The 13843-nt window shown below is 46.5% G+C and overlaps 1 protein-coding gene across 1 annotated transcript in view; it reads right to left on the reverse strand.

The window, feature by feature from the left end:
* LOC141139451 (serotransferrin-B-like) overlaps positions 1–13843 on the reverse strand; it is a 75789-nt gene that overhangs the window by 39604 nt on the left and 22342 nt on the right. Inside the window, exons 7-9 of the mRNA XM_073625545.1 lie at positions 9016–9179; positions 8792–8939; positions 8548–8696 (exon numbers count right to left, since the gene is read on the reverse strand). Coding sequence (XP_073481646.1) covers positions 8548–8696; positions 8792–8939; positions 9016–9179 — 461 coding nt within the window. The remainder of the gene's footprint in view (positions 1–8547; positions 8697–8791; positions 8940–9015; positions 9180–13843) is intronic.

Genomic DNA, 13843 nt, shown 5'->3' on the forward strand with positions numbered 1-13843 from the left:
CCGCGGGTGCATAATTCTCCAAATGTCAACCAACTGGGATTCGTGTAGGCGTTTGCGAATAAACAGTAAACGTTTATGTGAGATATTGGTTCTACCTTTAGATGTGTCTATGGCAGGTTCTAACGGGGTATTAAAATCGCCAGCAAGGAGGATACACCCGCGTGCGAAATCTCTAAGTTTTGTGAGAGTGGAGGCAATGAAGCCTGCTTGGTCGCGATTAGGTGCATATAGGGTTGCCAGAGTACATGTCATACTACCCAAGCTGCCTCTAATGAACAGAAAACGTCCAAGTGGGTCGCTTAACATGGTTTCAAATGTGAACGGGGTGCCTCTGCGAAGCCCAATGGCCACACCTTTAGCTTTATGTACATCCGATAAACTATAATACCACATGGGGTATTGTGGGGAGTAAAGTTTCACCCGTGTGAAGTGAGTAAGGTGGGTCTCCTGCAGGAAAACAATGTCTCCCCGCAGGCGACCCAGCTCCCTGTATAAGTTGTGTCTTTTCCTCGGTGCATACAGTCCCCGTACATTAAAAGAGATAAGATTTACCTTAGCCATGGAGACCAGCAAGGGAGCCCACGTTCACTGTATTCTGAGGGGCCGGACCTGGGGTGGGTGGGAGGAGTTGGAGAGGGAGATGGGCAAGGTGGGGGGGGGTGGGAGAAAAAGACAGGTAAAGTTATAAGAAAGAGAAAGAATAAAGAACAAACATCATCCATTACCAAATGAAATGTAGACCGCTCGGGGGGGGTGGTCAAAAAGTGCACGCATAGAGCTGCGGTGCATGGTGGGGCACACCGACGGCAGAACACCCCCGCACCCGTCGCCCAAATAAGAGCTGGGGAGCGGGGATGCCAGCCAACGCCGCACCCCATAAACAGGGGGGTGAAGGTCTCCGTGCATATGCACACGGAGACTAAGTTTGGCGTGAACGTCATCGGATTGCTCCGGCGCCAACACAAAAACATTCCGAAGTGATAGATGCAGGCAACAAGGCACTCATGGCGTGCCACGAAGTGATAGATGCAGGCAACAAGGCACTCATGGCGTGCCACGACCGGACGCCCAGCTACCCGGAAGATACCACATAACACCTGTAAATTAAGAAAAACCCCATAACGGGGTAACATGGATATATAAAAAAACAAACAAGAAAAACAAGGAAAAAAGGACCCAAAAAATAAAATATAAAAAGGACGTGGCAAAAAATTGTCGTTACCACGCCGTGTAAACATACGGCTGTGGGTTTGAACCATAAACATCAGAGCCTGTGTTATTGCCAGGCTACATAAAACCCACTGAAAGGCAGATGTGACTCTGGTCGGTCAATTGTAGAGAGGGCCAGGAACTTGGGCCATCCTTTTCATAGTGTCAACCCATTTCTGGCGAGCCTCCAGATGCTGAAGAGCGATTTTTACGGTCGACCTTTTGCCATCTTGATTCGGCGTTCGCGGGCAGGGGTGGGATGTGATCTTGCCAGCCAGGGAGCTCCGGTGGGGAGATGTTAACATCCATACAGAATTTTTCCAGTTCCTCGGGGAATCGGAGAATAGCAGTCTTACCATCCCTGTTAGCAATCAGTGCAGCCGGGAACCCCCATCTGTATTTAATCGAGGCGGATCGTAATTTCTCCGTCAAGGGGCGCAGGGCTCTACGGCGTTCCAGAGTTTCCCTGGCAAGATCTGGGAAAAAAGATAGCATGGCGCCGTCAAAATCCAGTGAAGCAGCATCTCTAGCTTTTTTCATGATGAGTTCTTTTTCCTCATAGTAATGAATCCTGCAAATGACATCGCGGGGGACATCTGAAGAGAGATTCCGGGGTCGGAGGGCCCTGTGCACTCGATCTATTTTCAATGGGTAGTCTGCGGCCTGGCCCAGTAAGCTGTTGAATATGCCCCGAATGGAAGGGAGAAGATCCTCATCCCCAGTAGCCTCCGGTAGGCCTCTGATCCGGATATTATTCCGCCTATTGCGGTTCTCCTGATCCTCGATTTTATACAGCGCCATTCTGTGTGCTATAGTAAGTGCGCGGGTAGAGTTTTGCAAGTGTCTAATGGCCGCCGCGTGGCGGTCAAGACGCTGTTCCGACTCTTCTACTCTCTCTAAGACATGTGAGAGGTCGGCGCGGACTGCGGACACCTCCTTCTTAATGGCACGTTCTAGGCCTGATAACATGGAGGCCAGTTCAGCCTTAGTTGGGAGATCGCTTACCAGTGCCTCTACCCCTGAACGTCTGGGGGAGTCCTCCTCTCCATCCGAGCCGGCCGAGGATACCGGAGAGCGGCGTCTGTGTTCAGGCCTGCGTCGGGGGGCGGATCCCGCACCAGAGCCCACGCCGCCAGGAGAGCGGCCTAGGCCGTCCATGTCCTCCGGATCCTCTGGTTCTGCGGACAGGAACCGTTTGATCGACCCCACGGCAGCTCCTTTTTTAGGCAAGGGTTTTCCGGACCTCTTCCGCATCTTTATATGATGGTTGGGAGTGAGCAGAGCAGTAAAAGTGCTGATAATAGTGTGTCGGCGCCGGAGCACGAGAGAGACACGTCCTCACCGCTGCATAGCCAAACCACGCCCCCCCAGCAGTTGGTGTATTTGATGGCTTTTACGTGACAATCTGACGTGCAATCCTCTGTGTACTCTGGACATGTCTCTGGGCCTCCATCCCTTCTAATCTACCATGCATCCATGTAGGGGGAGTACACAGTGGGGTGAATTCCTGATAAGAGCTGTCACAGTAGGGCCCTCACACAGAACACATGGCAGGTGGTGAGGTTGGCACACTCATGGTGGTCAGACAGGGTGGTGAGGTTGGCACACTCAGGGTGATCAGGTTCCTGTTCTTAGGGGAGGTGAGGTCCTGGTCCCCAGGGAAGATGGGGTCCCTAGGTGAGATAGGGTCCTTGTCCCCAGGTGAGATGGGGTCCCTGTCCCCAGGGGAGATAGGGTGTTCCTGTTCCCAGGTGAAATAGGATGCCTGTCCCCAGGGAAGAAGGGGTCACAGACCCCAGGGGAGATCGTGTGGGGGATATGGGATAGTCTCACTCACCATGACCAGGTCTGCAGGTCCCTCATTCATGGTCGCCTGGGCTCCCTTCAGCAACAGCACGGATGGGCGATCAGCATATCCCCAGGGAGCACAGCTACAGCTTGACATGCTCTATCTACAGGACACTTTTCAAAATAACAAAGAGTGAGATCAGAATAGACACAGCTCTTCTTATATTAGCAACTAAACTGTAGGTCATTTTCATAGATTGCAAGCTCTTGGGCACAGGGATCAATATTCTGACAGCTATTCAGGCCCTCCCCCACTGGCACCGCTCTGCCAATCCGAGCTCCAGTGACACATACATGGCTATGCATGGGCTCCGTCCCCCTCTTCAGAGCAGCCTAGGGGCATGTTAGTGGCGAGGGCGGGACTGGACGCAGTGCTCCCATTGATGTCATATATCAGCTGGCACGCCGCTCATGTCTCTAATTTTTCTGGACCTAAAAAAACATTATGCGCATGCGCGGTGAAGCCGCGTGAACAGCTGTTTTCTGATGTAGCTGTGTCTGATGTAGTGAAGAAAAAACACAGCAGTTGGAGTATTTGATGGCATTCTTTTAGTGTGTGATATGCAGGACACGCAGGCATGCTGCGGCGGTGAGAGAGCAGTTGGTCTATTTGATGCCTCAGGTGCGCTGCGGCAGCGAGAGCAGAGCTGCGGCAGTGAGAGCAGTTGGTCTATTTGATGCCTTTTACGTGACAATCTTACGTTCAGATTGTGCGGGAAGACTGGCAAGATAATGTACAGAACAATGTGTGGATATGTGTGTGAGTGTGAACATAGTTCTGCAAATACATTGTTCCGTACATTATCTTCCCAGTTCATCATGTTCATTGCTTTGAACTTCGTATGATAAAACTCTGTATTTTTGCTTAACTGTCCATGTATCTCCTTTGGTTTATGTGTGTGAGACGGTCGGAAAATGTGACAGGGGATGTTGGTGCTCCCGCGCATGCGCACTGCTGCCATAACAGTTGGAGAATTTGATGGAATGATTTTCGTGTGTTACCCGAAGAATGTGCAGGCGCAGTGCAGCGCCAAGAGGAGTTGTTGTAGTTGATGGCTTTTACTTCGCAATACAACGTGCAGAAGAAAGCCCTTCTCGTGCCCGCGCTCGCGCATGTGCAGTACCAGTGGTTGGAGATTATGACAGAACACCGCAGTTTTACTGCAGCAGGTTGGCTCCGTTGGGAAAATCGACCCAACGTGTGCCCGGAGCCGCTGCGAGTGCCCGGGACCCACGATCACTCATGACAGAGCGAGAACAGGGATCTATGTGTGTAAACACACAAATCCCAGTTCTTTCAGGGGAGTAGAGACAGATCAGTGTACTAAGTATAAACACTGATTTGTCTCTCCTCCTAGACAGTCCCATCCCCCCCACAGTTAGAACATACACTAGAGAACACAGTTAACCCATTGATCGCCCCCTAGTGTTAACCCCTTCCCTGCCAGTGACATTTATACAGTAATCAGTGCATTTTTATAGCATAAAATATATAGCTTATTATATATATAATTGTCAATGGTCCCAAAAATGTGTCCAATTTGTCCACAGTAATATTGCAGTCCCGATAAAAATCGCAGATCGCCACCATTACTAGTAAAAAAATAAAAGAATAATAAAAATGCCTTACATCTATCCCCTATTTTGTAGACGCTATAACTTTTGCGCAAATCAATCAATATATGCTTATTGCGATTTTTTTAACCAAAACTATGTAGAAGAATACATATCGGCCTAAACTGAGGAAAAAATAGTTTTTTTGAAAAAAATGTGGGATATTTATTATAGGAAAAAGTAAATGATATTGTGCATTTTTCAAAATTGACGCAGAGGTGACCAAATGCCACCAAAAGAAAGCTCTACTTGTGGGATAAAAAGGACGTCAATTTTGTTTGGGTACAGCGTTGCAGGACTGCGCAATTGTCAATTAAAGTGACGCAGTGCCGTATCGCAAAAAATGGCCTGGTCATTGAGCAGCCAAATCTTCTGGGGCTGAAGTGTCTAGAGCAGGGGTCTCAAAGTACCGGCCCGCGGGCCATTTGCGGCCCGCAGACCGGTTAAAAATGGCCTGCAGGCAGGGCCGATCCAGGACTAGAGGTCGACCAATGTTTGGCCATTAGGCCGATATATAGCACTGGCCGCTGTTCCTACTCCCTTCTCCACACTCAGCGCTTGATGCTTGTGTGAAACTGACACGTAACAGCAGGAGAGAGACAGAGGGATTTGAGACAGTCAGATTTGAGGTTGATGTCGGGGATGGGCAGGACCCGGCCGGGGTGGGCGGGACCCGACCAATATCAAACACCAGCTAATGGGATCTGGGCGGGCCGCTATGTGTATGTGGCCCGCCCCTTTTCTTAAGCAGCCCAATCATTGGCTGGTGTTTGATAGCTGCTGGTCCCGCCCACCCCGGCCGGGTCCCGCCCAGGGTCCCGCCCACCCCGACATCAACCTCAATTCTGACAGATCCCTCTGTCTCTCTCCTCTGTGCTAGGTGTCAGCTTCACACAAGCATCAAGCGCTGATGCGTGCTGATGAGTGCTGATGAGTGTGGACTGCTCCTTGTCAGTTTCACACACGGTTACACTCCGCTCAGTGTGAAACCTGCCAGTGCCACCTGCCAGTGCCAATCAGTGCCATCTGTCAGTGCCATCTGTCAGTGCCAGCTGCCAGTGCCACCGCCAATCAGTGCCACCTGCCAGTGCCAACCAGTCTGCCATTGCCACCTCCAACCAGTACCACCTGCCAGTGCCACCTGCCACCGCCAATCATTGCCACCGCCAACCAGTGCCTGCCAGTGCCACCGCCAACCAGTGCCCCTGCCAATCAATGCCACCTGCCAGTGCCAACCAGTGCCACCTTCCGCCACCTGCCAGTGCCACGCCAATCAGTGCCACCTGCCAGTGCCAACCAGTGCCTGCCAGTGCCACCTGCCGCCACCTGCCAGTGCCACGCCAGTCAGTGCCACCTGCCAGTGCCAACCAGTGCCTGCCAGTGCCACCTACCGCCACCTGCCAGTGCCACACCAGTCAGTTCCACCTGCCAGTGCCACGCCAATCAGTGCCACCTGCCAGTGCCAATAGTACCGCAAAAAACAAGGAGAAGGAGGCGCCTCTGGGTGCAGACGTTTAAAACAATTTATTAAAACAAAGCAACAAGTGGTATTGCACTCACATTTGCGTGGTTAATATTAGGCATAAAAGTGTCCCAGATCAATCCAGGGGGTTCGTGGAGTCATCTCATCTCTGCTGGTAGATGTAGGGGTCTGGGCGATCTCAAGGCGCTGGACAAAGGAGCGCCGCCGTCACACCATTCACGGCGTGCCAGCTTAGGAAACGCGTCGCATATCGTGTGACATCATCATCCCTCGACTGGATCGGCTGCCATTCAAGCCTCGCTCTGGTGCCTGTCTCCACTGCTCGGCCGAGTACATCCAGCGCCTTGAGATCGCCCAGACCCCTACATCTACCAGCAGAGATGAGATGACTCCACGAACCCCCTGGATTGATCTGGGACACTTTTATGCCTAATATTGACCACGCAAATGTGAGTGCAATACCACTTGTTGCTTTGTTTTAATAAATTGTTTTAAACGTCTGCACCCAGAGGCGCCTCCTTCTCCTTGTTTTTTGCAGTACTTTGGGATAATGGCTTTCACCCCCACTGGAAGGCAGCCTTAAATGTGGACTCTACACATAACTTCTGCTCCCTCCACTCACAGTGTTACATCTCGGACTCAGTTCTCATGCATACTTATGAGATACATATATATATATATATTTTTTAAAATAACTCATCTTTGTACATCACTGTTGTCTGGATACAGCTGTCATTATTTGCGCCGATTACTTGCTACAGTGCCAATAGTACCACCTGCCAGTTCCAAACCAGTGCCACCTGCCAGTTCCAAACCAGTGCCACTTGCCAATGCCTGCCAGTGCCACTGCCAATAAGTGCCACCTGCCAGTACCATTGCCAGTCAGTGCCACCTGCCAGTGCCATCTATTAGTGCCAATCAGTGCCACCTGCCAATCAGTGCCACGTGCTACCTGCCAGTGCCACCTGCCAGTGACAGACAGTGCCACCTGCCAGTGCCACCTGCCTAAGCCAACCATTGCCACCTGCCACAGCCAACCAGTGCCATCTGTACTGAGGACATCAAGTGTGTGGTAGAGTGACAGGAGCAAGCAGGGAGGAGTGGAATGGGTGAGGTTTTTTTTTTTTTAAATCAGCCTAAAATATCGGCCACAAAAATCGGCATCATATTCGGCCATCGGCTGGGGGTTAATAATGCGTTTGCTGACACCAGTGCTGGGTATAGTATAGTATAGTATATTATTGCTGGTATAGTTTATTGCTTTTGAAGTTTTAAGTTTGCATGCGGCCCCCATGGGATATGAAAACTTGTCATGTGGCCCTCAGGCAATTGAGTTTGAGACCCCTGGTCTAGAGAATGTTTGAGTTGCAAAAACATACCAATGTTCTTTAGATGTACTGACAGATTTTAGGGATTTAGGAGCTTAACATCTTCATCACAGCGCTATACCCGAATGACAGCTACGGCGGTCGCACCTTGCTGGGAGGGCATCATATGATGTCCTCCCATTACCGCGCTTCCCACGATCACCTTCGGACACAGCTGATCACAGATCAGGGTAAAGAGCCAATCAGAGTGGCTCTTTACCATGTGATCAACTGTGTCCAATCACAGCTGATCACAATGTAAATAGGATTTGCCAGTTATCTGGAATTCTCTCCTCACGCTGACAGCGTGTGAGGAGAGCCGATAAGCGTCAATCCACACAGGGCACTGATTATTAGTGCAGCCCCAACATTGCCAACCAGTGCTGCCAATCAGTGCCATCCTAGTGCTGCCAATCAGTGCCCATCAGTGATGCCTGTCAGTGCCCATCAGTGATGCCTGTCAGTGCCCATCAGTGCTGCATATCAGTGAAGCCTCATCAGTGCCCATCAGTGCCACCTCATCAGCGCACATCGGTGAAGGAGCAAAATTACTTATTTATAAAATGTTATAACAGAAACTAAGAAAAAAAAAATTCAAAATTTTCTAACTTTTTCATTTGTTTAGCCTATCAGTGCCCATCAATGCCGCCTATCGGTGCCCATAAGTGCCACCTATCAGTGCCCATCAGTGCTGCATATCAGTGAAGCCTCATCAGTGCCCATCAGTGCCACCTCATCAGCGCACATCGGTGAAGGAGCAAAATTACTTATTTATAAAATGTTATAACAGAAACTAAGAAAAAAAAAATTCAAAATTTTCTAACTTTTTCATTTGTTTAGCAAAAAATAAAAAACCCAGTGGCAACTGTCATTCAATGTGCGACAGCGCTGAAACCTGAATATTAGCCTGGGCAAGAAGGGGATGAAAGTGCCCAGTAGGAAAGTGGTTAATGAGAAAATGTTGTTTACAGCAAACTCAAAAGGCTCCTAATAAGTTTCTTAAGTTTATTAGCACATGCTGCTTACCATTATTTGTTGAATACATTCATCAGCAGAAGAGGCTTCTGTACATTCAATGCTTCCTCCACTTAAAGGTGTCCAGTTATCACACTTTATCTTCTCCTGTCTGCTTTGCGTACACCAAAGTATAGTTTCTCTGGATGGTTGGCTTACCTCTAAAGAATTTACAAATGACAGTTGTAAAGATCATTTTTTCAGACGACCCTGAAATCTAGTATTGATAATAACTTCATCAATAAAAGCCTCTTACCAAATGTTTCTTTGATAGAGTTGTAAAGACTTGACCCTAGATATAAGAAATCATCCATGGAAGGTGGTAGAGGAACAATGTTCAGTGTAGAGTCTCTGAATAGAAGGTCTTTCCCATACTGGGAGCTGAACAAGTTGCATTCTTTTTTCTGAAATCCAGAAATGTTTAATGATTTTCGTACCCCAGAACTAAAAGCACTGAGAAATGTACATTATTGCAGTTACCTGAAAATACTCAAGGAAGTCAGCAATGATTTTAGTCTTGTCGCCTTCACTCCTAGTCACTACAGCATTTGCTGGAATTCTTGATAAGCTGCATTTTTGAAACTGAGAAACTGGTCTTCTGGTATTGTCTGGACACAGCAGCTGGAAATTCTTATGGAGCTCAGCTTAAAGACAGTTTAATACATGTTTAGAGGAAAAGCTATAAAGTGTGACAGAAGGTAGACTGTAGAGGGTAAAGGAAAAAAGATCATAGTGGGCAATAGAGGATAGACGATAGGTGGGGGTGAAATATAAGTTACAGGTTAGTGATGAAGAAGAGACATTGATGGAGGATAGGATGTAGATGATGATTGAGGCTAGATTGTATAAAAAATATTTAAATTGAGCTTTTGGTCATGCCACTGAAATAATTTTGCAGAACAGCAATATATAATCCTTAAGCAGTGAAATATGTGGCAATCAGTTGTACAAATATCTCAAACTTGCTTTTGTAGTGCAGCCCCTTAAGGGCTGCAGATGAACTGGGATCCCCGGCCCTGCACAGCCAGGCACACCAAATTTTCACAGGCACTCCAGTCATAGAACAGTCCATGACTTTGTTTTTTTGTTATTTTTTGAGGGATAATACCTTGGATAGGGATGGGAGATTATGGGATGCCCACTTGACTCTAACAACAACTTCAGGGACAACACTTTCTATATACAGTCTCTATATACAGTCACTATATACAGCTCCACTTCTTCCTCCAGCACTTACTTGCAGAACCTAGCTGGATCACTGTGTAGATCTAACAGTCAGTCAGAATAAAAGCAAATACGCTATACGGGCAGGGACCCGAGGCCCCCTTAGTTGTGTAGCAAATTTCAGTGTCCAGCTTGCATTACTACTGTGGCTATTGATCCCAGTACCATCTCTTCAGGCACTGCCCACCCATCTGGCTGCAGCTTCCCTTTTTACCAGCCCTCCAGGCTAATTTTCGCTACAGTCCTCCAGACTGACACTCACCAGCCCACCCAGCTGACTCTCAGGAGATCTCCCAGGGAAGGGAATGAAGACTTGGCACAACGCGGTCTTCAGGGAGAACTGGCTACATGTGGCAGTCTCCCCCTTGTAGGTCCCCAGTAGTGTTGACCTGCTCTTGCTGTCCTCTTCCTTGTTCCCGTGCCTCCATGAAGGGCTTCCTCTGTGTGCTGTGGCAGGTTCCTTCCAGCATCCGACCCCCAGGCCCCAGGTCACCCCCAGACTAGGGGGCACCCTCAAGGACCACAGACAGCCTCCACAGCACTATATCTTCATCTTCCACCTGACTGCCCCTGCTGGCCTATTTATGAGGTGGCCTGCCCCCTGCCAGCCCTTTACTGGGGATTGGCTGAGGACCCCATAAATATCCAAACAGCTCCACCTAACCCCCACCCACTGTGTCTAGAACAATCTCCAATGTCCAAGAAAACAGGGGGAGGCACCAGATCAGCTGTCAGGATGAGTCATCCAGCCTAACTCACTGAACCCTGACCCAGATTCACAGCTCAGGCTTGGCCCCGAGCCAAAACATATTTTCCTACACTAACCATTCTACACTAACAAACTACACTAACATCTAGCAAAAACTAGATGGTGCTACACTTTCTTTTGTGTAATTAGCTTGTACAGAGCACAGAGTACACCGATTTGTGCCTACCATATTCTGACATATCATAAGTGAGAGTTTAGTCAAGGAACAATACCATTTCATTAAGATACCTACAGTACCTTATCCAAATCATAGCATCCTGTTTTTAATAAGGAAATAAAATCTTAATTTATGTGATCTAAGGTACTTGTTAATCGGATAGTGTCCGCTGTATATAATGGGGCTATCTTGTACAAGAATCAGACTTGCTTTCTGATTGCTGTAAGAACACTTACAGTCAGGTCCATAAATATTGAAATAAAACGAACAAGATGTGCTTTAACTGCAGACTTTCAGCTTTAATTTGAGGGTATTTACCTCCAAATCAGGTGAACTGTGTAGAAATTACAACAGTTTGTATATGTGCCTCCCACTTTTTAAGGGACCAAAAGTAATGGGACAATTGGCTCCTCAGCTGTTCCATGGCCAGGTGTGTGTTATTCCCTCATTATCCCATTTACTAGGAGCAGATAAAAGGTCCAGAGTTAATTTCAAGTGTGCTATTTGCATTTGGAATCTGTTGCTGTCAACTCTCAATATGAGATTCAAAGAGCTGTCACTATCAGTGAAGCAAGCCATCATTAGGCTGAAAAAACAAAACAAACCCATCAGAGAGATAAAAAAAAATTAGGTGTGGCCAAATCAACTGTTTGGAACATCCTTAAAAAGAAAGAACGCACCGGTGAGCTCAGCAACACCAAAAGACCCGGAAGACCACGGAAAACAACTGTGGTGGATGACCGAAGAATTCTTTCCCTGGTGAAGAAAACACCCTTCACAACAGTTGGCCAGATCAAGAACACTCTCCAGGAGGTAGGTGTATGTGCTTCAAAGTCAACAATCAAGAGAAGACTTCACCAAAGTGAATGCAGAGGGTTCACCACAAGATGTAAACCATTGGTGAGCCTCAAAAACAGGAACGCCAGATTAGAGTTTGCCAAACAACATCTAAAAAAGCCTTCACAGTTCTGGAACAACATCCTATGGACAGATAAGACCAAGATCAACTTGTACCAGAGTGATGGGAAGAGAAGAGTGTGGAGAAGGAAAGAAACTGCTCATGATCCAAAGCATACCACCTCATCAGTGAAGCATGGTGGTGGTAGTGTCATGGCGTGGGCATGTATTGCTGCCAATGGAACTGGTTCTCTTGTATTTATTGATTATGTGACTGCTGACAAAAGCAGCAGGATAAATTCTGAAATGTTTCGGGCAATATTATCTGCTCATATTCAGCAAAATGCTTCAGAACTCATTGGATGACGCTTCACAGTGCAGATGGACAATGACCCGAAGCATACTGCGAAAGCAACCAAAGAGTTTTTTAAGGGAAAGAAGTGGAATGTTATGCAATGGCCAAGTCAATCACCTGACCTGAATCCGATTGAGCATGCATTTCACTTGCTGAAGACAAAACTGAAAGGAAAATGCCCCAAGAACAAGCAGGAACTGAAGACAGTTGCAGTAGAGGCCTTACAGAGCATCACCAGGGATGAAACCCAGCGTCTGGTGATGTCTATGCGTTCCAGACTTCAGGCTGTAATTGGCTGCAAAGGATTTGCAACCAAGTATTAAAAAGTGAAAGTTTGATGGATGATTGTTAATCTGTCCCATTACTTTTGGGCACATATACAAACTGTTGTAATTCCTACACAGTTCACCTGATTTGGATGTAAATATCCTCAAATTAAAGCTCAAAGTCTGCAGTTAAAGCACATCTTGCTCGTTTCATTTCAAATCAATTGTGGTGGTATATAGAGCCAAAAAGATTAGAATTGTGTTGATGTCCCAATATTTATGGATCTAACTGTACATAATGTTGCGGTTGGAAGTCTTTATGTATCTGGATTTACATGTGCACTCTTTTGTGTGTGTTTTTTGTAAACTTTTAAAAATGTTTTCAATAAAAATGACTGTATTTGGAAAAAAAAAGTGTAGGTGGTGAGATAGGATTGTTAATGATGATGAAGGATAGATTGTAGAAGGAGATTAAGTAAAAAAGAACACCATTTTTACAAAACTATTGTGTTGTTAAAAGCATTGTGTGTAATTAACTCAATAGTTCAAGCTGAAATTTACACAGAGGACTGCGTCAGAGGATTAATTCATCCAGTTTATTTGTATGTTTTAGTCAGACAGGGCCAGTCTAAAAGGAAACTCTGGTGTTTACTTGGCTAACCTTAAGCCCTCTGTGAATACTTTGTCAAACATTAAATGTGTATTTGTAAAATACTAATGTACTGTATATATGAAATAAAAACAAAATACGTAAAATACAAGTTTAAAAAATAATAAACATATAGCAATAAAATTGGTCCTAAAACCATTATTGTTAATGCTGTCAAAGAATTTGTGGGTCGAATTCAAAAAGAATCTTGTTTCAAAAATTGTATCTAAGAATTTTCATTTCAATTTCGCACCATTAGTGAGCTGCAGCAATGGCCGATTTTTGTGCGCCCATCAAATTTGAGTGATCAGGCATATTGGAAATTTTTTGAAAAAATTTTTTAATCAATGATGGCAGAATTGTGCAAGCAATATAATCGAAAAAGAAATGTGCATGAGTGCAAGAAAAGGAATTCCTAGAAAGAGAAGAATATTTCCGCTCATGAAAATTCTTTTCTGTAGCAACATGAGGTGAAAGTGAAGGCTTGGTTAGTCGAATTTTGAAATAATGGTGGCACCATCAGATCACAATATGCACAAAATTTCTGATTTTCAAAAGAAAATTCCTTCAGAATTGGACCCATTTATGGCCCACATTACTGGGCATCACAGACAGGTCCTTGACCTTCACTGTAATATGGCTAGCCCCTCTAAAACACCCTCCAACCTGATTTACAATGAAGGGCAGCTGAGTGTGTCAGCAGGGACTAATTAGCTTCTAGTGCTGAACCCTTCCTCTCCTAGTCTGTAGAAGTGATTGAGGCCGGGTTCACACTTGTACGTCAAACACTCTGACATTGGGAGCTCATGTCGCATGACATGTGAAAATCAATGTTTCCCTATGGGAGCCGTCTTAACTGGTCCGACACACGTCTGTCCGACTTTGAAAATGCTCCCAGCACTACTTTGGTCCAACTTTGATCCTACTTCGGCCCATTGAATATCATTGAAGTCGGATCGCCATCTTAACTGATCCAACTTGTGATCTTGAA

The sequence above is a fragment of the Aquarana catesbeiana genome, linkage group LG04, assembly GCF_042186555.1.
Source record: "Aquarana catesbeiana isolate 2022-GZ linkage group LG04, ASM4218655v1, whole genome shotgun sequence".
Classification (NCBI taxonomy): Eukaryota; Metazoa; Chordata; class Amphibia; order Anura; family Ranidae; genus Aquarana; species Aquarana catesbeiana.